Genomic DNA, 25,038 nt, shown 5'->3' on the forward strand with positions numbered 1-25,038 from the left:
GCAACTGTACTTTTCACACTATTTTTATTTATTTTTTCATTGCGGACTTATTTTAGGGAAAGTGTAGTTAATAAGAGACCTTCAAGAGACCAACATCCCTGGTCCACCAAAGTATCAAATTTTTGCCAGGTAGGCTGATACATGTTGGATATGTTATAGTAACGGTATGGCTATAGTTTCTTATAATCTGGAATTGAGTTGTACCGTAGTGTTGGACATAATTACTTAAATTATATTTCAAAAAAGTTTGTCAAAAATACTTGACTCATTGCTCACCTTCCCCTCTTCTCAATGTCATTCATAATCATGTTAACCAAATAATACAAATTAGCTTATAAAAGCAAACAGAATAGCTAAAAAAGAGAATATATATATATATAATTGATATAAAAAAATGGAGGGGGTGCCCTTTTTCGGTTTCAGCACATGCCCCTCAAAAGGTCTGTGCACGGCCCTGCTAAAGATAAAAGTATTTAAATGAATGAACCTGCATAGTGAGCCTGCTGTAGAGGTGTAGCATCCATAAGCCCAATAATACACATAGGACATAGACACAGTCGCGTGAGTCACTGAAACGCCTTGTGTTTGTGCGAACATCAGTCGACGTCGCGTGAATACCGTCATATTTGTCTTTTCTCATATGGCTGCCAGTGACAATAATGGGTTGAATCAACGTGTTCTAAAAAAAAACCCAAAATGTATTATTGATATAGTGACCATTTTGAATTTATGACCAGGCGAACGCTGTGTGTATTTTTCGCCTCATATATAGGATATTTTATTAAGCGTTTTTTTTTACAGTTAGAATATTATAAGGAAATGGTCTTCTGACCACTCTAGCAGATACTGTAAGCCTTAAATGGCAATATTTCTTGTGACCTAGATAAAGAATAGCTTGATTTCTTACCATTTCGCTTCATTAAACACACGACAGTAGCCTAAATACCAATTAAAGCAATTAAATTAAAATATGAATGAATGAATGAATGATATAAATAAACTTAAAATATTTCCATTGACATGTCTGTCAACAAAAATAAAAGTAAATTCTAAATAAAATATAAAATAAATGTAATACATTGCCTCAGGCTGTTAATAACCAGATTTAAACAAGTAAATAATATTTTACAGTAAAATTGAATGCAATGTTATGGTATGCTAAATACAAAAAATTCCCTGTAGCATTTGACTTTTTTTTTCTCAGTTGAAATATAAAAAATGTTTTTTTACACTGCAACATTCCCCTCAAGTTCAGAGGTGTCCCAGCAGGTGTAATTAATCACATTAACCATGCACAAACACAAAGGCTCCAAATATTTTTGGGAGTTTTAAATATTTTATCTAATGCACTTTTATTTCCTTTTCTTTATTTTATTATTTTTTTGTCTAAGCCCCCCTATTGTCCAGCACAACGATATTCTTTTGTGTGTGTGAATTATTGGATAAGGATTTTAATATTATATTTTACCCAATAAAATATTTCAGAGCTTGGCATAACTAGGTAAAATATATATTTTATAAGTTTACATGACTTTTCCAATTCTAGAAATCACACTTTTAAAAATAGGCTAACATTTATATTCAGGTTTTTCAAGATTGTTGGAACCATGGCTCAAAGTTTTTGAGGGTGTGAAGAAAAAATAAGATTCTGATGTTGGTTGACAATGCAATGACATTTGTACATTTTAAGTGTGACTTAAAATGCCTTAAAGTCACCTAATACAATTAGGAACCACTGTAATAATCAGGTACAATAAGTAGATACAAAAAAGTTCAGCAAGGGTATTACACTACATTATTCTGAGTCTCCATGCTTTTCTTCCATTCCCAGTGTGACCCAGAATGAACAGGACTGTTGCCACCTGCTGGATATTTCTCCTGATTTCAGCATTCCTGTGTGATCAGGTGATATCCAAAGGTGGCAGGGCAGGAGCCAGGGGTTCAGCGCGGGGCAGTGCCCGAGGTGGCCGGACGTCCCGCATCCGAGGCTCCCCCGCTGTGCGGGTGGCAGGGGCAGCGGCGGCCGGGGCTGTGGTTGCGCTGGGAGCCGGAGGATGGTACGCATCGGCCCAGCGTCGTCCGGATGACAGCTCAGAGCAGGGAGATGATTACTACAGCAACAGAACAGACTGGGAGCTCTACCTCGCCAGGACATCAAGCGCAATAGTGCACGATCCCACTACTACTAGACTGTCCACTCTGCTCTTACCAATAAACTTTGTGATGTACTTTGCCCCTTGAGGCAGTTTAAGACAGTTCGGCACAGCTTAATAAGCTGCTCATGTATGTTACTGTGCAACATCTATGTTTAATAATGTGTACTTTATTGCACAACAAAGCGGACATGAAGATGAAAGAAAGATCCAAACCTCCATTTAGTTTAGTATACATTTTAAAAATTGGATCTGAAAGGTTAGACTGCATAGTTTGCTTCAACAGGAGCATTAGTATCTACATAACGATTGACTACGTAAATTATGCAGGTTACATTATGTACTAGATATCTGCAGCACTGTTGGTGAATCGCCACTGTTTTTGAGATTTACACAAACGTGAACCTTTTTATATGAACTTCTGTCTGTTTAATAATATTTATGTTTAACTAATAATTGTACATAGATTGAAAAGATATGCTATAACAGTTTTAGAATAAGAAAACTTCATTCTGTATCTGTACTTCCATTGATGTGGGTGTGAAAACATCCCGTTTTTACATTTTTACCTTCGTCATGCATTGAACATTTGATGCATTTAACTTTTTTGTTTTGTTTTTTAGTAGATATTTTTTGATAACCCATAAAACAATGACAATGCAGTATGTATTAAGTGCACACGTTTAAAAGTTCAAAGCTGATTCAAATGAAAGCTAGACAATAAAAACAAAGACATTTCCCAAATACCCTGTGTACCACCTTTTAATTAAAACATTAAAGTGCATAGCACCAATAAAAGCATCCCATGTTCAGGCCTTCAGTCTGTTTGTTAAGATTAAGTGACCACAACAAGAAAAGTATTTTCCAAAGCATAAAATAAATACCTTTTTTTCAAATATGTTCTCCTTTCTGCATTAATTAGTGATGATTTCCCCTGATTTGGCACACCAATGACCATCACACAGTAACTTCTGTCCTACACTTAGACAAATGAGAAATTCAGAAAACTTTATAGTACAATGCAAGCTATTAAAACAACTGAAACCCACCTATTCTCTGTGAAAACGTGACCCACTTTCTATCAATTCCATCAAGAGGAACATACTAGAACATCAGACAGTACACAAACACTATAAGGTGCAAGGTTTTCCAGTCCTTTACTTAAAAAGAGCTTTGATTTAGAAATATCTGATGTAACGTCTTACACTGCTCACCTTTTTTACATTCTCATCTCGTTCTCTTAAACAGTCTGTAAACCAAACAAAACTTCTCTCTCTGCTTCAGAATACTCTGCCAAAATACAAATAAAAAATCCTGTTAAATCCTGTGGGTTTTTTTTTAACACATAATTTAAGCAGTTTCAGGTTTTGCATTCACAAGATTTTTGATGTATAGTCAGATCCATCTTGTTCAGTACAAATATGTGTGGCCAGACATCAAGGCTCTCTTAGAATTGTTGGCCAGTTAAAGAAGGTCTTAGAAAAATACTGAGGTGTAATCATTCATGTACTTTCTCTGCAAAAAAATAAAGGATATTCTAGCATCATGGATCTCTATAATGACACATTAGAATAGATTTAGAGACTTACATGTTTTTATCTCTGACTGGCTCAAATAAGATGACTAACGAATGGAGATTGAATGAATAAAAAGCTTGTGTTCAAGATGTTAACTCAATAAAACATTTATGGTCCCTGTAACATGAAATTCTACAAATTTAATGGTTTCAGTATATGTCCAGGGAACCAATACGCCACCTCTCGCTCACCGAAGTCAAACACGTTCCTAAACTTTGCACTTGCAGCACTGAATAAATCTTTAGCGTTGCCGCTCGGTCAGTCTGAATACAGAACGAATTTGCTACATATAGTGCTACTTTCTGACAAAATGGTATAAATAAAGAGCTCCTACAGAAGCGATTCTTCTTCTGCGCTATGACTGTACAGAACGAAGCGCCATCTACAGGATTGGCAGAGAACTACAGAGCGCCCTGACAGCGGAGAGAAGAAAACTGCACAGATGATGTTATCCCAGTAACGTTATAGCAAGTATACTATTTTGAACAGCTCCATAACAGTTCACATAGCAGATCACATTATTTAACGTTTTTGTCATTTTTAATCTTGTGATAAAAATATCTAAATGTGGGACGAAGAATTAGCCTAAACCTTTTGCCAAATTATATGTAGCCTACTGACACGCTAATTCTGTAATTTCCTTAAATACGCTAATAACGAAATCTTCCAAAGAAAAAATATTTATAAAGCGTGTGTTACAGCAAGTCTTGTAGAGTAAATCTGATTCAAGTTATCCTTTATTTTGGGTCTCTTGAGTGCGACTGGTCGCTACAATATAGCACGAGCGCCCTCGCGTGCAGGGACTTGAGAAATATAAATAGACATTTGGTATGTATTCTCTCCATTTTATTACGTTATATTATTACATGTTGGAATTCAGAAATTTTTCGAAATAAATTCAGTTCACTAGAATATGTGCAATTGGAATTCGAACTGGAAAGGCAGGAATTTGAGTGCTAGCCTATTGAATAGCAAATCAAAGGCCAAAAGCGAAATTCACACAAACATTTTGCTAACAATCCTAAATAATTATATCGTTCATTAAATCTATTTTGCTGGTTGATTCACTGATTAGTGACTTCTCTCCCCCCAATTATACATAATTAATCTAAATTCAGTTCATTCAAAACAATTAATATAGAACTATCCATAAAAATAGGCCTATTTGAAAATTCTCAGAGGATCAAGATTTTTTTTATTGTTGTTGTTGTTGATAACTTCAGAATTATTTATTTATTTATTTATTTATTCTAGGCCTACATATTAAAAACATAAATATCATAAATAATTAGAACATTCTGATTAAGTTCAACTTCATGTGCAATTAAATAAATTAATATAAAACGTAGTATAGTAGCCTATTTTTGGTTTTTATACATTTTATAATTTTCATAAAATATGGTATAAAAATGAATCGAATGATTATTAAGGAATTAGAAATATATTATTTAACGTTCTTAACCCTAGTGAGAATATTCGGCATCGCCATTAATTGCATAATGAATTGTAATTGGTCTTTATCACAGCTCTGGTTTGAATGGCTTAAAAAACGAAAGAGTCTGAATCAGCTCCTTCCTCGCTCTTTGTATGCAACTATTCAAACTGCATTTTTTAACATAAAGACTGCTGTTTGTCTGCATTGCAAAAACTGGTATTCCAATCAGGAAATACAAAAACCAGCCTTTGGCCGAGAGTCACTCCCTAAACTTCACTATATACTCGGAACTCCACCCTGATTTACACACGACAGGTGTGTGCACAGGTGTGTGTTTCAGGTTGATTAGTTAACTGTGGCGAGCGGACAACAAACAGAACGGACAGCAACCTTTTTTTTTTTTACTGAATTATCTTCTATTTTATTTCGCCGTTTGTTGTAGGAGACTCAAAAATGAATGAGACTGGATTTCAGCTGTCTCTGGCTGAGTATGATTTCGAGCGGCACTTTGATGAGAGGTTTGCTATTGAGTGGATGCAGGACAACTGGTAAGAACTGTATTTGACTGAATTGGAATTGAGTTTGTATGAATACACCTGCCCCCAGTGCTTGGAAATCCAGTATAATGACTTTTCTGGTGTTGTATTTTGTCTTTTAGGAAAAAGTCTTTTTTGTTTGGTGCTGTGTATGTAGTGCTGGTGTTTGGTGGGCAGCACTTCATGAAGGAAAGACGAAGACTTGACCTACGTAGAGTGTTAATTCTTTGGTCCCTCAGTTTGGCCATCTTTAGGTAAGTTACATTTTTTATTTTTTTAAGTGTTCAGTTTTTAGAGAATCAGACTCACCTCCTTAAGGTTCTTTTGTTTGTGAACACAAACATTAAGGACCTGAATGGGGTATACATTTCTTATAGTTATAAATACTATGACCTAACTCTAACATAAAACATCATGTTTACAGTTGTTAAAATCTTTTTACACATATGCTCACAAAGGGAGATTTTCAGGTAAAATATATAAAAACATTAAACTTTTTGCCCAAAGCGGTATTTCTCTACTAAATTTTTTCTTAGTGAGACTGACCAACTTTCATTTTCCATAGTTCCAATACTTAAAAATTGAAAACAAGTTCATGATAGACGTGGAGACATATTGAAGATCTAAATGACTTGCTGATTCTTATGATGCTCCTTTGCGTCTTGTGGTTTCACACCACCTTGTAGTTTTACTTTGCTGTTGGGTATTAATTACATAACTTATGGTTGGAAACAATATCCATTGTTAACTGCCAAAATGCGTGCCAATGACACGATTGTGAGATTAACCAGGTTTATAAATCTTTGGTTGCTATTGTTTCAAGTTGGTTTCGGTTTAATTTGTGTGGGGGAAGGTGTCTTAGTCCCATCTCTAAAGAGGACAAAGATGACAACAAGCGCAAAGTAACTGTTTGCATGCTTGTGAAAAGAACAATGGAATATTGTTATTGGATGGCAGCAGTGACCTCTGATCAAACGCTCTTTAGATCTCTCACGGCAACTGGACTTTCACCACTTAATGTTTTGATATTGATTTGTTTAACAAAGAAACTGCCAGCTACCATAGCAGTGTTTCTGTCTAACATGCCCAACGTGCAAGTCTTTATTTTAACGTTTATCTCCCACCCCCAGAGTTCACTAGAGGCCTGAACTGTTTATCGTGAATTTGAAGTTTTACAGCCATTACCGACCACATATCCAAATCATGCCTTTTTCTGTTTCAGTATCATTGGAGCAGTGAGAACTGGGTGCTTCATGTTCTACATTCTCAGAAACAGTGGCTTTAAACAGTCTGTTTGTGATCAGAGCTTCTACTATGGGCCAATAAGCAAGTTCTGGGCTTGTGCCTTTGTGCTGAGCAAGGCCCCAGAGCTAGGTGAGCCTTTTCTTTTTCATTTATTTTGTGAAAAATGAAAATGCGTCTTTTTTGTTGTTTTTGTTTTTTGTTTTTCAACCTCATGTCGTTCCAGTCCTGTATGACATTCTTGTGTGTAACAAAAGGAAGATATTTGAATGTTATAATCATAGTCAGTGGGGTTTAAAACAATGCTGGACCTGACTTTTATTGTAAGGACCCAAATATAAAAAAACTTTGACCCATTCTGTTGCTACATGCTGTCAAAACTTTAATTTTTTTGTTTGTAATGTTGCCAAATATTTTTGAAAATGTATTCGAACCCTTTCCATCCTCACTTGTTTTTTAATTTTTATTTTTTATCAGGGGACACCATGTTCATCGTCCTGCGCAAGCAGCGGCTGATCTTCCTGCACTGGTATCATCATATTACCGTGCTGGTGTACTCCTGGTATTCCTACAAAGACCAGGTCGCTGGTGGTGGCTGGTTCATGACCATGAATTACATCGTGCACGCGCTCATGTACAGCTACTACACGGCTCGAGCTGCTGGAGTCCGTGTGCCCAAACCCTGCGCCATCATCATCACTTCCTCTCAGATTGCTCAGATGGCCATGGGGCTGGCAGTAAGTGCGCTAGTGTACCAGTGGATGCAGGACGGGGATTGCCCTTCTTACATAGATAACATAGTGTGGGCTTCACTCATGTATCTCAGCTATCTGCTCCTCTTCTCCTCTTTCTTTTATCAGACTTACATGAAGGGTTCAAAACAAGCCACAAGCATAAAAAAAGAGTGATGCACAGCCCTGAGGTTTGACTACGAGATTTTATTTCTGATGGTTTACCTTGTTAAAATGCATATTATTTATTTCCTGATTTAAAGCAAGGTGAGCGATGAAGAATTTTACATTTTTTAAACAGCCAGACAGTAATAGCCATGTCTCATGTTTCAGGGCTGTTATTATTTTCCAGTTGGTATTAGCAGAGCAAAGCGCATTAAATACAACTCTTGTTTTTGCTGTAGATAACTTAAATAGTTTTTGTAGATTTTTAAATCCTATGGGTCCTTTATGACTTTTTCCCCCAAGTCTTACAGGCCACAGTTTCTAATCTTCAAAAGTCCTTGCTTGTTTATTCTTTGGAGACTTTATAAGATGGCCTGAACCCATCTGAAACATGTGGTGTATGTTGAAGCATGTGCCAAGATCCTCGTAATCTGTGCGCATAGTCAAAGAACAAGTGAGTCATTTGCCAAAAGATTCCTAATGTAAATGTACAACCTAACATGTTCCAGTTGGCCACCCTTTCTAAATTCCACCCATGCTCTCCTGGGTGTGTAGGTATTGCTTACTAGTTCAGTGTTTCCACCTCATGATGTCACAGAAACTTGGATCATCTGTGCTGACTGGTTGGACCGGTACCCAGCCATTTAAATTGGGCATTTTTGTCTGGATATCTCTGAAGGGACGACACCCATGTTCTCGCTCTCATTCTGTGCATATTTCTGTCGTGAGTTCACTGTAGCTCTCGTTCACTGAAGTTACGATTGATATTGGACTCTTTCACGTTTGTGTTTCACAGAACCGTTAACTGTCCCTATAATGGTGTTTGTTAATGGAGTGCACAGTTGTATTTATATTTATCTTGTATATCTCACGGTCACATTTGGGACAATTGTGTAATGGTTGTCGGGGGTATTTTTCCACTGAAACTACAGTGATAAGGTTTACATTTAAAAGATATTGTATTATGTAATAGTAGAGAATAATCCTTTGAGAATATTCAGTGGAGTTATGCACTCTAACATAGTATCATCAGAAATGTTGCTGCTACTGTCCAAGTTTTTTTTTTTTTTTTTTTTATGTCCTCTGGTCTCTACTGTCTGTTCCTGTTGAAGACTGTGAAAGACTTTGTCTACCTTTTTGTATTTCAGTTGAAAGGACATTTTGATTGTTAAAAGATTTTATGACCGTCTGAAATATGTTGGAGATGGCAGCCACATAATTACTTTGTTGAATTAGGAACAGCAAAGTTGAATGTAGTGGCACCAAGCCTACATTACAAGACATGGTTAACTTTATTTTATGTAAGTATTTATCTTTCCTACCTGATCATCTGTACAAGTTCTTAGCTTATATGAAGTCATTGTGTATATATTTTTGTCATTTAAATAAAATTGTTTCTATAGTTTTGTTTGTATCATTCTGTTCAACTCTTCATAGACTGGAGTTAGCTGACCGGTTTTCTGAGTTAAGCTGGCATATTTTTTACACTGACACATACTTTTGTTGTTATGAGGAAGTTCACATATTTCATGCTCTGTGATGGATGTAAACCTAGACGTCATTTCTTTCAATCTTTCAGAGCTGCTGTAGTTAGATATGATGCTGCCTCTTCAAAAATTTAGATTTTAATATTCAATAACTGTTGTTACAAAAACACTTTAAATCTTTTTCCATTAGCAGACAAAAATGTGGTTCGGCACTAAACAGCCGTATTTTGACCACAGTATTTTTCATGACTACCAGTAATTTGTCATTTAGGTTACCCTTTTTATCGCTCTGCTGGAACAATAATGATTTTCTCGAGAGTACTGCAGCGGAAATGCTGTTAAATTGAGATCCTATTAACTCTTCAGTGCCTGGTTCTTCCCTAATGTATGTCCAGGATTGTTTGTTGCTTTTGCCTCTTGCTGCATTTCCCAAAAGGAACACTGGTCACAAGTTCCGTCATTACTAATAGAGTTAAACTCCATTAACAACCATAGTTAGCTGACAATGCTTTTGGGAAATGCACCCCAGGATGTTAGCATTAGGCTAACCGGGTTCCCCTGACAGACACCCCAGGATTTGGGACGATTGCAAAAACAAAAAATAAGCTCTGCCAAACAAAGTTTATGATTCTTTCACGTTTTGTTCATTATGACAATATACACAAATGAACACATCTTTCATTAGTATTTTGAAGCTTAAAAACAAACATCCGAAGTAAAAAGCTAAACATAGGCTATATATGACCTACACCACAGTTGCATGACTTCAACATCACCACAATTATAAAAGCTTATAATACCCAATGGGGATTACTGATGTACTTTATGTCTCAAAATAAAACATAAAAATATACTGAGCTTGCTTTTAATCACAGACCAGTCATTTAACCAAAAACCTTAAAACAACAACAAAACACATTCCACGTTTTGGACTACAAAAACACGTCGTACCTGCAGTAGCCTACTCTATGAACTCACAGTGCTTGTTCACTTGATTTATTTAGGCTATTTAGTTACATCAGAGGTTAACAAAAATATTTTCGAGAGACATCCTTCTTTTACAGGTAAAAAAGTCAGTAATTATTTTAAGCCCTTAAATAAACTGCTATAAACTGCAGTGAAAAATGTCCTCCGTAATGTTTGACTGCATCTGATTTTAGAACTGTGTGTGTGTGGGTGAAAAATTGTGCCACAGTATTAATGATATTAAAGCTCAATGCTGCCACCTACTGTTCTACCTACAGAACAGCAAGACTATGGAGTTTATTCAAGGACAAGAAGGTAATATTGTAAATTTGGAAATAAAGAAACAGGCGGAAAAATAAAGTTACTTATATAGATTTATAAATGTTTGTTCAAATAAAGTTTGCAAAACATTTTTTTATAAGTAATGCCATACTTTTTCTCTACTTTTTGTTTTCTGATAAAGAAACAACAAAACAAGAATAACTGCAGAAAATTTCATATAAATTCAATGCACTATTGCCAAACTATTTAACAAAAACTTTGAGATCCTGCATCTTTTAAATGTAAGATTATTATATTAGCCATTATTAAATAATCTAAGAATAAAAAAAGATAAGATGAACCTGAACTTCACCAAAAGCAGTCAAACCATAACATCTCTATCATATTTTGTATTGGTCTGAAAGGTCCTTTTGTGATTATAGGGTTCCGTTTGCTTTAGTCTTGCTTAATGCAACAGCACATCTAAACAGCTCATCTGCATTGACAAGCTTGGCAGTCACCTTGACTTTGAAATGACTGTTATCCCCTCTGGATCCTCTGGAGCATAGAGAGGGAGTGACAAGACTCACACATGCAAACTGTCCTATTAATCATTCCACAAATCACTCTCCTTGTTTTCCTTGCCTTCCAAACATGTTTCTTTTATGTTCCTTTTGAAAACAGATCAGACCACACAAAGAGATATCCATTCACAGCCTTTTGCTTAAGCATGTTGTTAATATCTTTGTTAGTTAATATTTTATTGAGGCTTTTGTTTTATTGACTACAATGATTGAAAGGAGAGCAATTACAGGAAAGGACACATCCATTTACACACTTTTCCAATAAGTCTAATTCTGTTTGGTTAACATGCCAAAAAAAAAAAAAAAAAAAAAAAATCCTTCTGAATAAGCATACAGCCTGTTTTTTTAAGCTTAAGTATATACAAATATATAAAAAATCCTTCTGAATAAGCATACAGCCTGTTTTTTTAAGCTTAAGTATATACAAATATATAATTAAATATATAAATTAACATTTCATTTCATTAACAAAAATCCTTCTGAATAAGCATACAGCCTGTTTTTTTAAGCTTAAGTATATACAAATATATAATTAAATATATAAATTAACATTTCATTTCATTAACAAAAATCCTTCTGAATAAGCATACAGTCTGTTTTTTTCAAGCTTAAGTATATACAAATATATAATTAAATATATAAATTAACATTTCATTTCATTAACAAATTATTTTTAGCATTTGATATTTTTGATCACTTACATTATAAAAATATCATAATTATAAAGTTGGAGACTTGTTATGTATGAACAATGTAAATATATTATTCATTTTAAAATGGTAATTGCAAATAAATCCAAAAATCCAAATCCAATTTTTTTTTTCATAAATTCTATGAAATTCAACTTGATTTTTAAGTTGGTTTAATGTAATTTAAGTTTGAATTACTTGTACAACCAAGTTGATTATAATTTTAAAAATCCAAGGTAGCAACTGAACTTTAATTTTTTTTTTAAAGTTGAAATGCCTCAAATTTTTTTATAGTGAGATATAGCATGTTTGTAACTAATAAAAATCACCAAAATTTTCTCTCAAGGGAAGATTTTAAATGTTCTATAGTGCTTAGACAGACAAAAATATTACTTTTTTGACAAAGATGTGTTTAAATGCTTAATGTTTTGGGCTCGCTTTCAGAGAGTGTCCCTCTTGTCATTCCCATTTCATACATAAGACGCACTTCTAAATGGGGGAGGTGGGGGTGAAAGGGGGGTCATGGGATAGGGACTAGAGGGCACAGGTATAAAAAGGTGCTGTAGAGAGGTCAGAAATCATATCCCCCAGGGAGCATCAAGCACAACAGACCTTCACTGGCAGCCTGAGAGTTTTATAACCCTTTGGCCTGCAGGATTCCTTCAGCAACATGTGGAGAGACAATAGTATTGGTAAGCATTACTGAATGGTGAACATGTTTTAGTATACCCATATCTTATAAGAAGTTTTCCATCTCAAGCCAACATCAAGCACTGTTACAGTTTTTCTGCTGTGTATATTATTATTGTGGAGAAGTATTCATACATCAAACTGATGTTTCTAATGTATATTACGTTTGCACTAACTGAAATATGACAATTAGGAGAACACTATTAACAAAATTATGATAGCATAATTATGTTTAGATTCACACTCATTTTTATCTTCTCTTTTAGATGCATCTGCTAAAATATCTGGAAGCAGTAGTGTATCAAGAAGTGCAAGTCGCAGAAAAAGAACAAGTTTCTCAAAGGAACATGTTGAGCTTCTTCGTGCCACATTTGAGACGGACCCTTACCCAGGAATCAGCCTCAGAGAGAGTCTCTCCCAAACTACAGGACTGCCAGAGTCTCGCATACAGGTGAGCTGCGTGACATATATAAACCCACTCGACTGACTAGAACTTAAATGGATTTTTCACTAAAAAATTGTTTTTAATACAGTCATCATTTAATCATCCTCCTGTTGTTCCAACCCTGTATGACTTACTTTCTGCGGACCATTAAAATAACATAAAAATATATATATTTGTATCCATATAATGTATATATGTATACATATAAAGTCAGTGGTGTCTTAACTTTTATTGTTTTTTTATTTTTGTGTTCCACAGATAAAATAAATTCATACAGGTTTTAAACATTTTTTATTTTATTTTATCAACTATATAAATAAAGAAACAACCTCTCTTTCTCCTTGTTACAAAATCAGCAGATAACCATAAAAACAGGTAAAATGATATGCTAATAAGGCCTTATGTGAAAACATACTGTTTGCTGTCACTGATACCACTGTCAATATCTGAGATGTTGTAAGCGCCTTTGTGTTTATCTGCTGTTTAGTTTAGCAACTGTACAGCCTGCAAACAATAGACACACCAGTCACAGATAACCATCCTGACTATATGCCACCGTTACTGGATGTCATCTCACAATGATTAACCTGAATCTTTTGACAGGGAAGCTCTTATCTGTATGGACTAGATGGTTGAGTATAATCTATCAACTGTATTCTTATGAGTCTGACCCTCTTTATCTTGACGTCTCTGCTCACAATAGGTATGGTTCCAGAATAGGAGGGCTCGAACGATGAAATGCAAGGGTGGAAAGAAGTCGTTGTGGCAATCCGAATCACCATATAGTGCAACGCAGAATTCGCCAGGTCAGCTACACTCTTCTAACAGCAACAACAGTGAGTCTGGTGCAGTTACTGTGTCTCTATGCACTCCACCACCCGCGTACCCTGATCATATTAAGGAAGAAATGGAAAGGGATGGATTTTATGGGTGTGACGCTCCATCTTCCATGTCTGTCGGTGATGATTCCGGCTACTGCACCCCTTCATACAGACACCATCATCAGGCCAGAGCCATGAACGCTCACTGCAGCCCATCTCTACTGAGACCAGAGCATCAGATGCCTCCAAACTGGGCTGCGAGATATGAAAGGAGGTCACCTGTGAGCTCCATGTGGAGTTCATATCATCTTGATGCCTATGGCTGCAATCCCAGCTCCATCCATGGCTTCTTTTACTCTCCATCTGAAAAGCACAACAGCCTTCAGCCGCTGACCCCTGTTACGCCAGACATGGGCTGCTGGGAGGGTGGTTTAGAGGGCACTCCTCCAGCTTCCAGCTCTTTCTGTGTAGACAACCCAGAAGTTCAGAGGATGGAGGGCCAACAGGAAAGCGGGATTCACCATGGGCCTCTGCCTGAGCTGCCAGCCTTGTCCCTACAGGAGATCCTGGGAGAGCTGCAAGGAGACTGGTTGCAGAGTGAAGGACTAAATAGCCACTCTTCTGAGGGCAACCACGTGTATGGCTGAATTTGGCTGTGTGCAGTCTATTTATGAATATTTGTATGTATATAATTTATTATTTATCTGATCTGAAAGTAACAACATGAGAGATTTCAGATGTGTTCAGATTAATTTAATGAGCTTCGATCTTATTTATCTTCACTTTTGTTATTTATTTAATGATCATTGTAAAAGTATAATCATGCAGATGTGTTCATATTGTTTACAGACATCTTTAATGACTCCATTTAAATGCTGCACTTGCATTTAAATAAATAAAAATTTCTCTATATGTTCTCTCAAATGTCAGATTTTTTTTACTATATTTCTACATGTTGCTATTGTTATTTCTGTGTTTTACTTTAATTAATGGATGACCTCCATGCCAGAAAACATTGATAATCAGCAAACTACATTCTGAGTAAAGTTTCTGTCATCCATGACAATTGCTTTTCTGTTCTGAATCAAATGGTTAGACTGCTATTCAATAGATTGGGGTTGGTAGTATTTTTTTATTTATTGATTTGATCAAGAATACACTGAATATATATTTTACATAATTATATATACATATAATTACATATAATGTAATATTTGATTTATATGAAGAAAAAAAATCAGCATCATTAATTCAGTCTTTAGTGTCATGTGATCCTTCAGAAATCATTCTAATATGCTGATTTGCTGCTCAAGAAACATTTATATTATAATCAATGTCAAAAACAATTGTGCTGCTTAATATTTTTATTAAAATAGGCCTGACATCCATAAAAACATGAGATATTAGTCTCTTCACAGCTGTTGATAGTCAATACTATCACTTTTCGGATGTAAATCTGAAAGTGTATTTGAGCATTATACAATCTCAACACAAACAAACAACATAGACGCTGAAATGGCAAATAACACTGTACTAATTATGAAAGTGGTAATAAGAGAAAGTGTTCAAAAGATGCATAATAAACTACTACTACTTTTTATTTGTGCATCTGGGGTGTTTTTAGAAAGAGTAATGTAACAGGAAGAGGATATACAGTAAGTGATAAACTGAGGAAGACCTTTGCTTGCAGCTATTTGATCAACCTACAGGAGCGACTGATTTGAAGAAGCATGAAAACAGCACATGATCAAGACATATGTGACCCTGGATCACAAAACCAGTCTTAAGGCGCTGGGGTATTTTTTTAGCAATTTAGCAGCTTTCAGATGATGTATAAATCTTAATTTCCAAAATAATTGACACTTGGTACAGGGTCACATATTTATGGTAATTTTGGGTTGCTAATATACAAAAAATAAAACTCTGGAACTATAAAAACCAACAGCAAAGAATCTAAGGTCACAGGGTGAACAGTGATCTCCATGGTTTCACATCTGAATTGTAGGAGTATGATGAACAAGAGCATTTGATGTGGTTTTATGATTCCTTGGTGGTAACTGAAATATGTCTCCATTATCTGTTGGAGATGTCTCCCCACTCCACCCCCCCCACTCCCATCTTTAAAAACATTCCTGTCTCTCTCAGAAAAAAATAAGTCATGGTGCAACTGACTGGAGGCTAGGTGGAGCTATTGGAAAGAAGAAGTGTTTGCCCAAAGCATAGTCAACAAGCATTGCAACTCTGACATAAACCAGAAACTTCACGTCCTTACTCCTTACACAATAAGAAGGACTGATCTGTTTTCTTTCCGTTGTGTGCTCTGGGATCTCAGTTTTGTTACTATTTTGCATCACAGTGCTTTGGTTTCCTACGGCAAGATGTGTGATTTTGAGTATGTTTGTGTTTTTTTACAAACAACACTTCAAAACAATAAACAAGAAAGAGGACATGGTTCTTGTAGTTCTTCTTTTTCTCTTGGAGAGACTATATTGGATATGTCTCATATGCTTGCAAGTACAGTTACTCCATGCATTGAGTCGAAGTCGTGGACTAATGGTTAGAGAGTTGACTTGTAACCGAATGGTTGCAGATTCGAGTCAATGAACCGTCAGGTGTTCTAGGTGGGGGGAGTGAATGATCAGTACTCTCTTCTGACTGAGGTGAGACCCTTGAGCAAAGCACCAAACCCCCAACTATGGGGGAACCCCCAACAGGCTGCCCCCCTGCTCCAGGTGTGTGTGTGCTGGATGGGTTAAATACAGAGCACAAATTCCAAGTATGGGATACAGTACTTGGCTATCACTCACTTGCTTACTCATTATAGCAAGGAAGGGCGTGTTATATGGAAACAGAGAAAATGAGATAAAGAGATAGAAAGAAAGGAGGGGCAGTAGAAAACAGCTGTATTTTCCTGTTTATACATCATAGCACAGCAACTGATGTGGCAGGATTAGCGGAACCTGAATTGTACACATAAAGTAAGATTTTTATAGGCAATATTACAATATGTATTATTATTGCTGTTTTTTGTTGTTTCCGCTTAATTGCTTGTTGAAACAGTATAAATATATATATAACGATACAACATAATTAAAAATGATAGTCTAACACACCCATAAGTGTAAAAAATACCGCTCGTTGCCTCGTGTTCAGCAATCAATAGTTGCTTGTCTAATAAAATGAGTGAGATAACTGGATCCCTGGTGAATTATCGTGAAAGAGATCTAGTTATGATTTAAAGTGAGTGGGCATTATTTTGGAAGCAACCGGCGTGTCGTTCTCACGCTCACGCAAACTCTGCAATTCATGTGGGGTGGCTGTTCTTGTTTTTTAAACTATAACTAACGCTACCAGGCGGAGGCGTTGTGTGAGGTAACGTTAAGCCTTTTCATATTGAATATTAGGACTAGTTACTTATTTATTTATATTTCCTACATATAATGTCGTCGATAGACCACTTAGCTATGTGCTTTTGAATTGTAACTGCGTTAGACATACATGAACTGTCGAACGTTTTATTTCACTCACAGAGAATCAGCGCGCTCGCGTGTTCCCCTCTCTCCAAAATACATGACACGGCGGCATAGTTTAATTTGTTGTTGTAACGTTTTTATGCATTAGTATATTGTATACTTATAAAAAAAGTAGGTAATTGTGAGTACATTTTGTTTTGACAAGTCGTGAGGTGTTAAAGTTTGCAATATTGAGACATCTAAGTTAGCTGTTAGCATTGTTCTTGCTTTTATCGAAGAAAAACAATTAATTGTATTATCACAATATTGATAGTGTTCCCTGTATTAACTTTCCAGATCCTCCTTAATGACAACGTTAAACGTTGAGGAATACTGAAAGTTTCCTTGGCAGCTGGTTTTAAAAAGTGAACTCTGCTAATCAGTTAGCTACATAGCTAACGTTAACTACGTTAGTAAGCAGAAGAAGAAGTGGGCTGAGCTTGTGAGCCATCTTATGATCTTGATTACTGAATGTTTATGTTTTCTTGTGAGTTGTCTCTGGGCCAATAAAATGTTCTGAGGCCATATTTGATATTATAATAAAAAGAAACAGAACTTAAACATCTTCTTTGGTTTTTCCGAATATCTTTTTGCAGCTGTTGGTAACCAGTTGGCACATAATGCAAATATGAATTATGATTACGTTACATAACAATTTAAACCGCGATGTTTAACCAGCTGTTTTTTAATGGTAATTTAAGAGAATCCCACTGTTTTTTTTGTGCGAAACATGTTTACAGACGTTTACTCTGAAGCAGTTTCGGTTTCGTTTTCTGTATGCTGCACTTTATTGATAGGACATTTAATTTAAAACGTTTTAATTAGGAAGGGTTTTATTGATTATTATGTAGCATTTGTTTAATCATCAAGATTTTAGGTTGTGGATGAACAAGGTCAGTAGCTGCTGTATATGCAGTAAAGCAGGCTTTCACTAACATTTTTGGCAGCAGAAGAACCCTTTGACCTAAATGTTTGCCAGCGCTCCCTGAGATCTATATTTTAACAAGTTTATTTTAATAATTGAATAGCATATTAGTGGTTCTCTGGTGTCAGTCAGTGGTCACATGACATGCAAGGAAACATAAAATATAAACTTTTTTTATTTGTAAAAATGTATTTCAATTTTACATTTTTTGCAGTTCCTTCACAAACCCCCAGTCTATAAAAATGTGTAAAATTTTACATGAATGAAAAGTACATTTTATTATATACTATAATATATATATAGTGCTTGCTTAAAAAAAATATTTTAGGAAGGTTTTCTTTTTTCTTTCTGTAAATGCACACTGAATGTGAAGTACTGTCTCTGTGCTGTATTACTGGCAGCAAAAGATGTGGTAAACTGTGAATTTTGTAATGAAACTCTTGTGCAACTCACTCATCCTGAGGATGTGATGTCATTTGGCTGACTTATAGGCCTAACACTTCTGGATATCTACATGTAATTTCTGCTTCTGTTGCAATATGTGTTAAAGGTCTCTGGATGTTTTACTGTGGTGATCTCAAATGTTCTTTCCCTTTACGTTACAGAAAAAGATGCACTATTACAGATATGAAAATGCAGAGGTCAGCTGTTGCTACAAATACCTTATGTTCAGCTACAACATTATCTTTTGGGTAAGTTGAGAAATGTTTTATTTCAGTGTAAACAACACATAACAAACACAAACATTCCCTTCACTGCAAATCACATTTAAATGGCCATTCTTCCAGTTCTAACGTTAGATAATGTCCTGCCTATCTTTTCTGCCACTCTTGCTCTGATAACATGAACTGTAGACCGGCCCCACATTTCATGTTTATTTGTTCCACTTAGTTTCACACTATTTTTGCATTACTGGGTGGGTCATTTCACAGCAAGTGAGCACCCACGTCTGAAAATGTATATCTAGAGAAGAAATTCAGCATTATGACATTAGGTTTCCACGTCAACAGGAAACCAATTAACACTTGCGTATTGTTGTAGTGGTTTGAGATGCCCTCTATAGGAAGCAAGGGAGGATTCTGAGAGAACCACTTCTAACCATTATCCTGTTTTCAATAGTGAACATTGCTCCACTGAAACACTCAGTTGTTGCAGGTTTTGTTTTTTGACCTTGACTGTTCTGATGTAACTTTTAATTGTTCCATTTCTCCTAAATCTCTTCTGGTTCTTAGCTAGCTGGATCAGCATTCATTGCAATTGGCTTCTGGGCCTGGAGTGAAAAGGTATGTAGACACTTTGAAATTTCCTGTATATATATTATTACTGTATATATGTACATTATTCTTTAAATAAATATTTCTCTCTCTCTCTCTCTCTCTCTCTCTCTCTATATATATATATATATATATACACACACTAGTTGTTTGATATTACCCCAAATCTTTGCGAAAAACTGCATAACTAACACCCTAACTAACTACATATTCCACTGTTAAATGTAGGGCTGCATGATAAATCGCATGTGATATTTAACACGCATCTTGTCAGTAAAGCCGGTTCTGTAATCAGCGGTAAATCTCCATCACATGGAGCAACATTAACTGCACAGAGCTGTTGTTCACTGATAAGCTTTGCAAAACATGCACAAATATATTATCGTGTTTTTGCGCAGCTTGTCAGGGAACAACGGCTTTGTGTAGTTAAATGTTTGGGTCTGTGCATTATATATACTGAATACAGTATAAAATATGTTATTATTTATAAAATCAGCATATTGATTTCTGAGGGATCATGCGACATTGAACACTTATGTAAAGTAATGGGTTGCTGAAAATTCAGATTTTATTCAAAGTCATGAAAAAAAGTAACTTTTGAATGGTAGACAGTATTTAACTGTTAAAACACTGAGTTATGTAGCTGCGAATGTGTTTTAGTGGCTCAGGCAAAGACAACCAGTGTAATTGTTTGTTCCTTAATTTGCCCACAGGGTGTTTTATCAGATCTGACACAAGTTACACGTCTACATGGTTTTGACCCAGTTTGGGGGGTGCTTCTTGTGGGCACAGTCACTTTCATTTTGGGATTTGCTGGGTGTGTAGGAGCTCTCAGGGAAAACATCTGCCTCCTTAAGTTTGTAAGTACTCATATTTAAATGTGATACTGAGGCCATCACATCGCTGGTCAGTTCAAAATAAAGAATGCAGTGCTGAATCAGTACAAGATCAGAACTTTATGAAATGTTATGAAAATGAACAAATTCTATTTATACGATGAAATGATGCTCTTTGATGTTTTCCCCCTTGCTTATTGTGTTGCAGTTCTGTGGAGTTGTCGGCTTCATCTTTTTCATGGAGTTGACGGCTGCAGTGTTGGCGTTCGTGTTCCAGGCCCAAGTTAAGGAGTGGATCAATGATTTCTTCTTGGTTAATGTGAAGGCCTACAGGGACGACATTGACTTGCAGAACCTGATCGACTCTCTCCAGAAACTGGTAAGTCTGAGAGAGTTTTGAAGTATATACAAATTGTTAATAAAAAGAATGCTTTCTTTTTACTCAACTTGCCAACCACATACCATATTACCGTATTTGTCGGACTATAAGTCGCACCTGAGTATAAGTCGCATCAGTCAAAAAATAAATCATGATGAGGAAAAAAACATATATAAGTCGCACTGGACTATAAGTTGCATTTATTTAGAACCAAGAACCAAGAGAAAACATTACCATTACACATTACCAACAGCCGCAAGAGGGCGCTCTATGTTCTCAGCGTAGACTACAGGAGCACTGAGCAGCATAGAGCGCCCTCCCGTGGCTGGAGACGATAATGTTTTCTATTGGTTCATTTCTCTTGGTTCATGTCAAATTAGTTTTGATAAATAATTTGCACCTGACTATAAGTCGCAGGCCAGCCAAACTATGAAAAAAAGTGCAACTTATGGTCCGGAAAATATGGTATGTGTGAAATGGTTTCCATAAAAAAAAAGTGTCTGTTTCTCTAATCGCTTTTCCATGTCTTTTTGCAAATTTGTGCTTAAATAATTAATAAATGTTTAATTAACAAACATTATTTACCATGAATGAAACAAAGACATTTGTGAGCTGGTACTGGACAAATCGCTTTATATGTTTTGACAAATGTTTTAAATTTTTCAAAGTGTAAGTTATTTTTAGAGTAATTTGGCGGATTTTGCTTAATGCTTGTGAAAGTCTGGTAAAAAGTGGCCATGAGAAATGTCATCGCTAATACATATGGACAATTGTGAATATGCTAAATTGTTGAATATCCTGAACGTATGTTATTTTTTCTTTCAAAGAATCATTGCTGTGGAGCTGAAGACCCCAACGACTGGAATCTAAATGAGTATTTTAACTGCTCAAGCAGTAACCTCAGCAGAGAGAAATGTGGAGTGCCCTTCTCCTGCTGCATCAGTGACCCTGCTGTAGGTTATTCTCTTATTCACAGCAGCCCTCCACAGAAAAAAAGATCTTTTCAGCATGCTGCACTGTCATAAAAATACTGTTTAAAAGAACCCATTGTGCTTTAAAGTCAAAGGCCAAGGATGTGGAAGACTCCCTCTGCTAGTGGTGGCCTTGTACTCACTGTCTGTATGTGAAAGTGAGAGTAAGGAACTGATGACAGAATTTAGATTTCCCCATGAACTATCCTTTTAAAAAGCCGATTCAGTTTGCAGTTGTCTTTATACTTTATAGTTTATACTGTCCCTAATGCTTAATGCTTTGTCTCCTACGCACAGGTTATGAATTGCTTTGGTTTAAACGACTTAATGCATGGATTGTTTTCACCATCGTAAAAGACTTTACAATGAATATTTATCTATGAACCTATGCTTTTTCCTTATAGGATACAGTGTTGAACACACAGTGTGGATATGATGTTAGAGATCCTAAATCACCGGTGAGTGCATTTGGAACAGTTTTACTAGAGACACAGTTATTTCATTATTTGCTGATGTTTGCTAAATGTCCATCAAATGTAAACGTTGTAAAGTGAGTTGTTCAGTTTCTCTGATGGCAGCACTAATCTCTGTCAGTTTAAAGATTGCATTTTCACAAATGGGGCTTGCGCAAAGTTGTTTTGTTCTTCTGCTCTATGCTTGTAATCATTCTCATTTTGTGCTCTATTGGTAGTAAGTAAATTGCAATTGGAAGAGCAGAAAACCTGCAGAGAATAAACCTGTACATTTATAACGTGATGCACAGAGCACTTGCTGCTTTGTAGATGTAATGAAAAAAATGATCTTTAATTAATGCATAACATTTACTGTCACTTATTTGTGAAATTTGTGTTTTTATTTTTTTTAGAAGGACTGGAGTAAAACCATTTATGTCACAGGATGCATAAAAGCTTTGGAGCAGTGGCTGCCACGCAATATCTACATTGTGGCTGGAGTCTTCATAGTGATATCATTGCTACAGGTATGGGATGTACTTGACAAAAAGAAAATAATGCATGGAAAACATTTTACAGCTAGATGTCACTTTTTTTTTTAAAAGAGCAACCAAAAAGCAAAACCACTTTCAAATTCTACACTAATTATGATATAATCATTAGAATGCAGTTATAGATCCTGGAAAGAAAGTAATCATCTGCATTTCTACAGTAATGTGTCTTTAAAACTCAGTTTGTTTTGTGTTGTGTCTTGTCATTTTACTCTTAGATGGTGGGAATCTTTTTGGCGAGGACGTTGATTGGAGACATTGAAAAGTCTGATTATTAATTAAACGCATTCATTATTAACACATTACTGAAAAGGAGCGAAGGGCAATGTTGGGAAAAAATTTGGATGTCCTGTTATTTGTGGAGAAGAGAACATTCACTGGACCACCTTTTCAGAATTTCTATAAACCACATGTTGAATACACAGCTGTCTAAGTTTACCTGGATACTGTCACATGTGTGCCTTGTCTCTTCAAGTTTACCCTTGGCCCACCCCCTATTTTTATTTGAATAGATCTTTTTTTTTTTTTTTTTTTTTTTTATAGGACTATCATTAACCAAACATTTGAGACCATTTCATTTTTGAGACCACTATTAACCAAGCTGGGTGTACATAGTGGCAACATAACATGTAAACTAACCTGAAATGTAATTGTAATGATGAGCACAAGCTAGAAAAAAAATGTAGTTTGTTTTTAAGAAGCATGTTTATTTTTCCTTTAGATAAAAAACTAGATTTAAAAAAAAAAGAAAAAAAAAAGATTTACTATTGAAGTCTCTTATAGTAAAATGTGTAATGAAAGATAAAACATTTACACAGTTTTAACTACAGTAAATACATATCCTAAAAGTTTGTTGTATCAGTAACATAATATTTTTGCAGTCAGATGTTCTGCATTTAATGTCAACTTCAAAGGGTGCAGAAGAAAAATATCAGGATCTGAGACTAACTACTCGCATGTAAACGGAACAGAATTGAGAATGCATTTGGGTAGAAATCAAATGCCAGCAAGTGTAAAAGAGAAGTGAGCTGATCTATTTGGTTTTGCGTGATAGAGATAAGATGAGTCAGTTTGTGATCTGTATTTAACCATAAGAAACTCATATACGCCATTATGTGTCCTGTTAGTATTCTGTTTACTGAATATCCTGCATTTAAGAGTCACCAAAGTTTGATGGTAGTTACCACATGGCTTATAATATACCAGTCAACACTGCCTTGAGATGCCAACATTTACCTCCTGTTTTCTACTCTTGGTGACTTGTACAAAAATGCAGATTGTGCCTTTTCTCTGGCATTTGAAGATTTCATGAAATGTATTGTACCGTGTTTAAGCAATTAAACCCATGATTAGCATTTTTTATGAGTGTTCAAAGAAAATTTACTTTTTGTATTTTCAGTTGAGAATTTAAATGGCATTTCAGCACAAATTACTTAAAATATGTAATATTAACAATATAACATTAACATGTCTGTACACTTAAATTAGCCTTAACACAATATGCATTCTTACATAAATGCAAACACCTTTTCTATAGCCCAAAGACTTCTTTTCACAGTTCTATCATATTATACTTATATATGACCTCTGAAATTCTCATCAACTCAAAAAAGAAATTATATAAGCATTTTGTAAATCTTTTTAGAGTACTATTTTTTGCACTATTTTGTCCCTTTTTTTTTTGGAGTGTCTGTCTGTGCCACTGTGTAATGTTAAAGCTTAATTGAGTATTTACTAAAATGCAGTAAACTTTCCCTGATCCTGCTGCAAGAGCCTCCTTTTTTGTTGAATTTAGATGTCATTTGTTGTTTTATATTTGATATCTTTGTAAATATTTTCTGAATTCTTTTCATAACTTTTATATTCAATAATAATAAAAGTAATAAAAAGTTTGACATTATCAGCAACATTGTCATTTGTCTTCTAAAGGAATTATGCTGGTTGATGAAGTTCATACACTATTTGAGCGGATATGTATTATGTTGACAATGTTGACATTGCATTTTAAATCCAGATCCCATTCATATTTTAATGTAATTATTTAAAACTAGTTCTAAATTAACTTTCTGTTAAAGAATCTCATCAATTTACACACATCACACATGCAGACAACTTAGTGAGAGCTTAGTAAAGTTCTTGAGCTCAAGTCAACAATGTATTATAATTACCGCTGCATTGGTTTGATCAGAAATACATTAGAACAGTAAAATTATTTTATCCTGAGATGGCAAAGCCAAATTTTCAGCAGCCATTATAGTACAAGAAACTTTTTTTTTTTTTATATTATCAAAGTTAAAAACAGCTGTACTGCTTGATATTTTATGGCAGCCATGATCATTTTTAGGAAAAAACTCAA

General features: G+C 35.3%; 4 protein-coding genes across 6 annotated transcripts; all 4 read left to right on the forward strand.

Moving 5' to 3' along the window:
• The first annotated feature begins 1,842 nt into the window (after nt 1–1,842).
• sprn (shadow of prion protein) lies at nt 1,843–2,241 on the forward strand. The gene has a single exon (XM_052613850.1). It carries the CDS (start codon nt 1,843–1,845, stop codon nt 2,239–2,241), a length of 399 nt encoding a protein of 132 aa, XP_052469810.1.
• Nucleotides 2,242–5,306: 3,065 nt separating this feature from the next.
• On the forward strand, nt 5,307–9,241 carry LOC128026286 (elongation of very long chain fatty acids protein 6). Its single transcript, XM_052613261.1, has 5 exons — nt 5,307–5,492; nt 5,608–5,713; nt 5,824–5,955; nt 6,924–7,075; nt 7,421–9,241. Exons 2-5 carry the CDS (start codon nt 5,619–5,621, stop codon nt 7,849–7,851), a joined length of 810 nt encoding a protein of 269 aa, XP_052469221.1. The 5' UTR covers nt 5,307–5,492; nt 5,608–5,618; the 3' UTR covers nt 7,852–9,241.
• A 3,157-nt stretch (nt 9,242–12,398) lies between these two features.
• Nucleotides 12,399–14,696, forward strand: LOC128026284 (homeobox protein OTX2-like). Its single transcript, XM_052613259.1, has 3 exons — nt 12,399–12,518; nt 12,783–12,967; nt 13,665–14,696. Exons 1-3 carry the CDS (start codon nt 12,497–12,499, stop codon nt 14,427–14,429), a joined length of 972 nt encoding a protein of 323 aa, XP_052469219.1. The 5' UTR covers nt 12,399–12,496; the 3' UTR covers nt 14,430–14,696.
• A 1,927-nt stretch (nt 14,697–16,623) lies between these two features.
• Nucleotides 16,624–24,582, forward strand: LOC128026287 (tetraspanin-14). Of its 3 annotated transcripts, none has more exons than XM_052613264.1 (9): nt 16,624–16,760; nt 18,825–18,911; nt 19,452–19,502; nt 20,207–20,353; nt 20,538–20,708; nt 21,536–21,661; nt 22,084–22,137; nt 22,548–22,658; nt 22,901–24,582. In XM_052613264.1, the coding sequence occupies exons 2-9, from the start codon at nt 18,831–18,833 to the stop codon at nt 22,958–22,960; spliced, it is 801 nt and encodes a 266-aa protein (XP_052469224.1). In that variant the 5' UTR covers nt 16,624–16,760; nt 18,825–18,830; the 3' UTR covers nt 22,961–24,582. The 3 variants fall into 3 exon arrangements, with proteins under 3 accessions (XP_052469224.1, XP_052469222.1, XP_052469223.1); XM_052613262.1 differs by having other exon boundaries at nt 16,626–16,760; nt 22,545–22,658; XM_052613263.1 differs by lacking the exon at nt 16,624–16,760 and adding an exon at nt 17,012–17,154 and having other exon boundaries at nt 22,545–22,658.
• The last annotated feature ends 456 nt before the right edge of the window (nt 24,583–25,038 follow it).

This window comes from Carassius gibelio, chromosome A13 (assembly GCF_023724105.1).
Source record: "Carassius gibelio isolate Cgi1373 ecotype wild population from Czech Republic chromosome A13, carGib1.2-hapl.c, whole genome shotgun sequence".
In the NCBI taxonomy this organism is placed as follows: Eukaryota; Metazoa; Chordata; class Actinopteri; order Cypriniformes; family Cyprinidae; genus Carassius; species Carassius gibelio.

Bases quoted from the DNA above. Each gene is read 5' to 3' on its own strand.
- LOC128026284 (XM_052613259.1), top strand. From the start codon at position 12,497: ATGTGGAGAGACAATAGTATTG. The intron at 12,519-12,782 runs GTAAGCATTACT...CTTCTCTTTTAG, and splicing joins GTGGAGAGACAATAGTATTG to ATGCATCTGCTAAAATATCT. The intron at 12,968-13,664 runs GTGAGCTGCGTG...TGCTCACAATAG, and splicing joins TGCCAGAGTCTCGCATACAG to GTATGGTTCCAGAATAGGAG.
- sprn (XM_052613850.1), top strand. From the start codon at position 1,843: ATGAACAGGACTGTTGCCACCTGCTGGATATTTCTCCTGATTTCAGCA.
- LOC128026286 (XM_052613261.1), top strand. From the start codon at position 5,619: ATGAATGAGACTGGATTTCAGCTGTCTCTGGCTGAGTATGATTTCGAG. The intron at 5,956-6,923 runs GTAAGTTACATT...TTTCTGTTTCAG, and splicing joins CTCAGTTTGGCCATCTTTAG to TATCATTGGAGCAGTGAGAA. The intron at 7,076-7,420 runs GTGAGCCTTTTC...ATTTTTTATCAG, and splicing joins GAGCAAGGCCCCAGAGCTAG to GGGACACCATGTTCATCGTC.
- LOC128026287 (XM_052613262.1), top strand. From the start codon at position 18,831: ATGCACTATTACAGATATGAAAATGCAGAGGTCAGCTGTTGCTACAAA. The intron at 18,912-19,451 runs GTAAGTTGAGAA...TCTGGTTCTTAG, and splicing joins GCTACAACATTATCTTTTGG to CTAGCTGGATCAGCATTCAT. The intron at 20,354-20,537 runs GTAAGTACTCAT...ATTGTGTTGCAG, and splicing joins ACATCTGCCTCCTTAAGTTT to TTCTGTGGAGTTGTCGGCTT.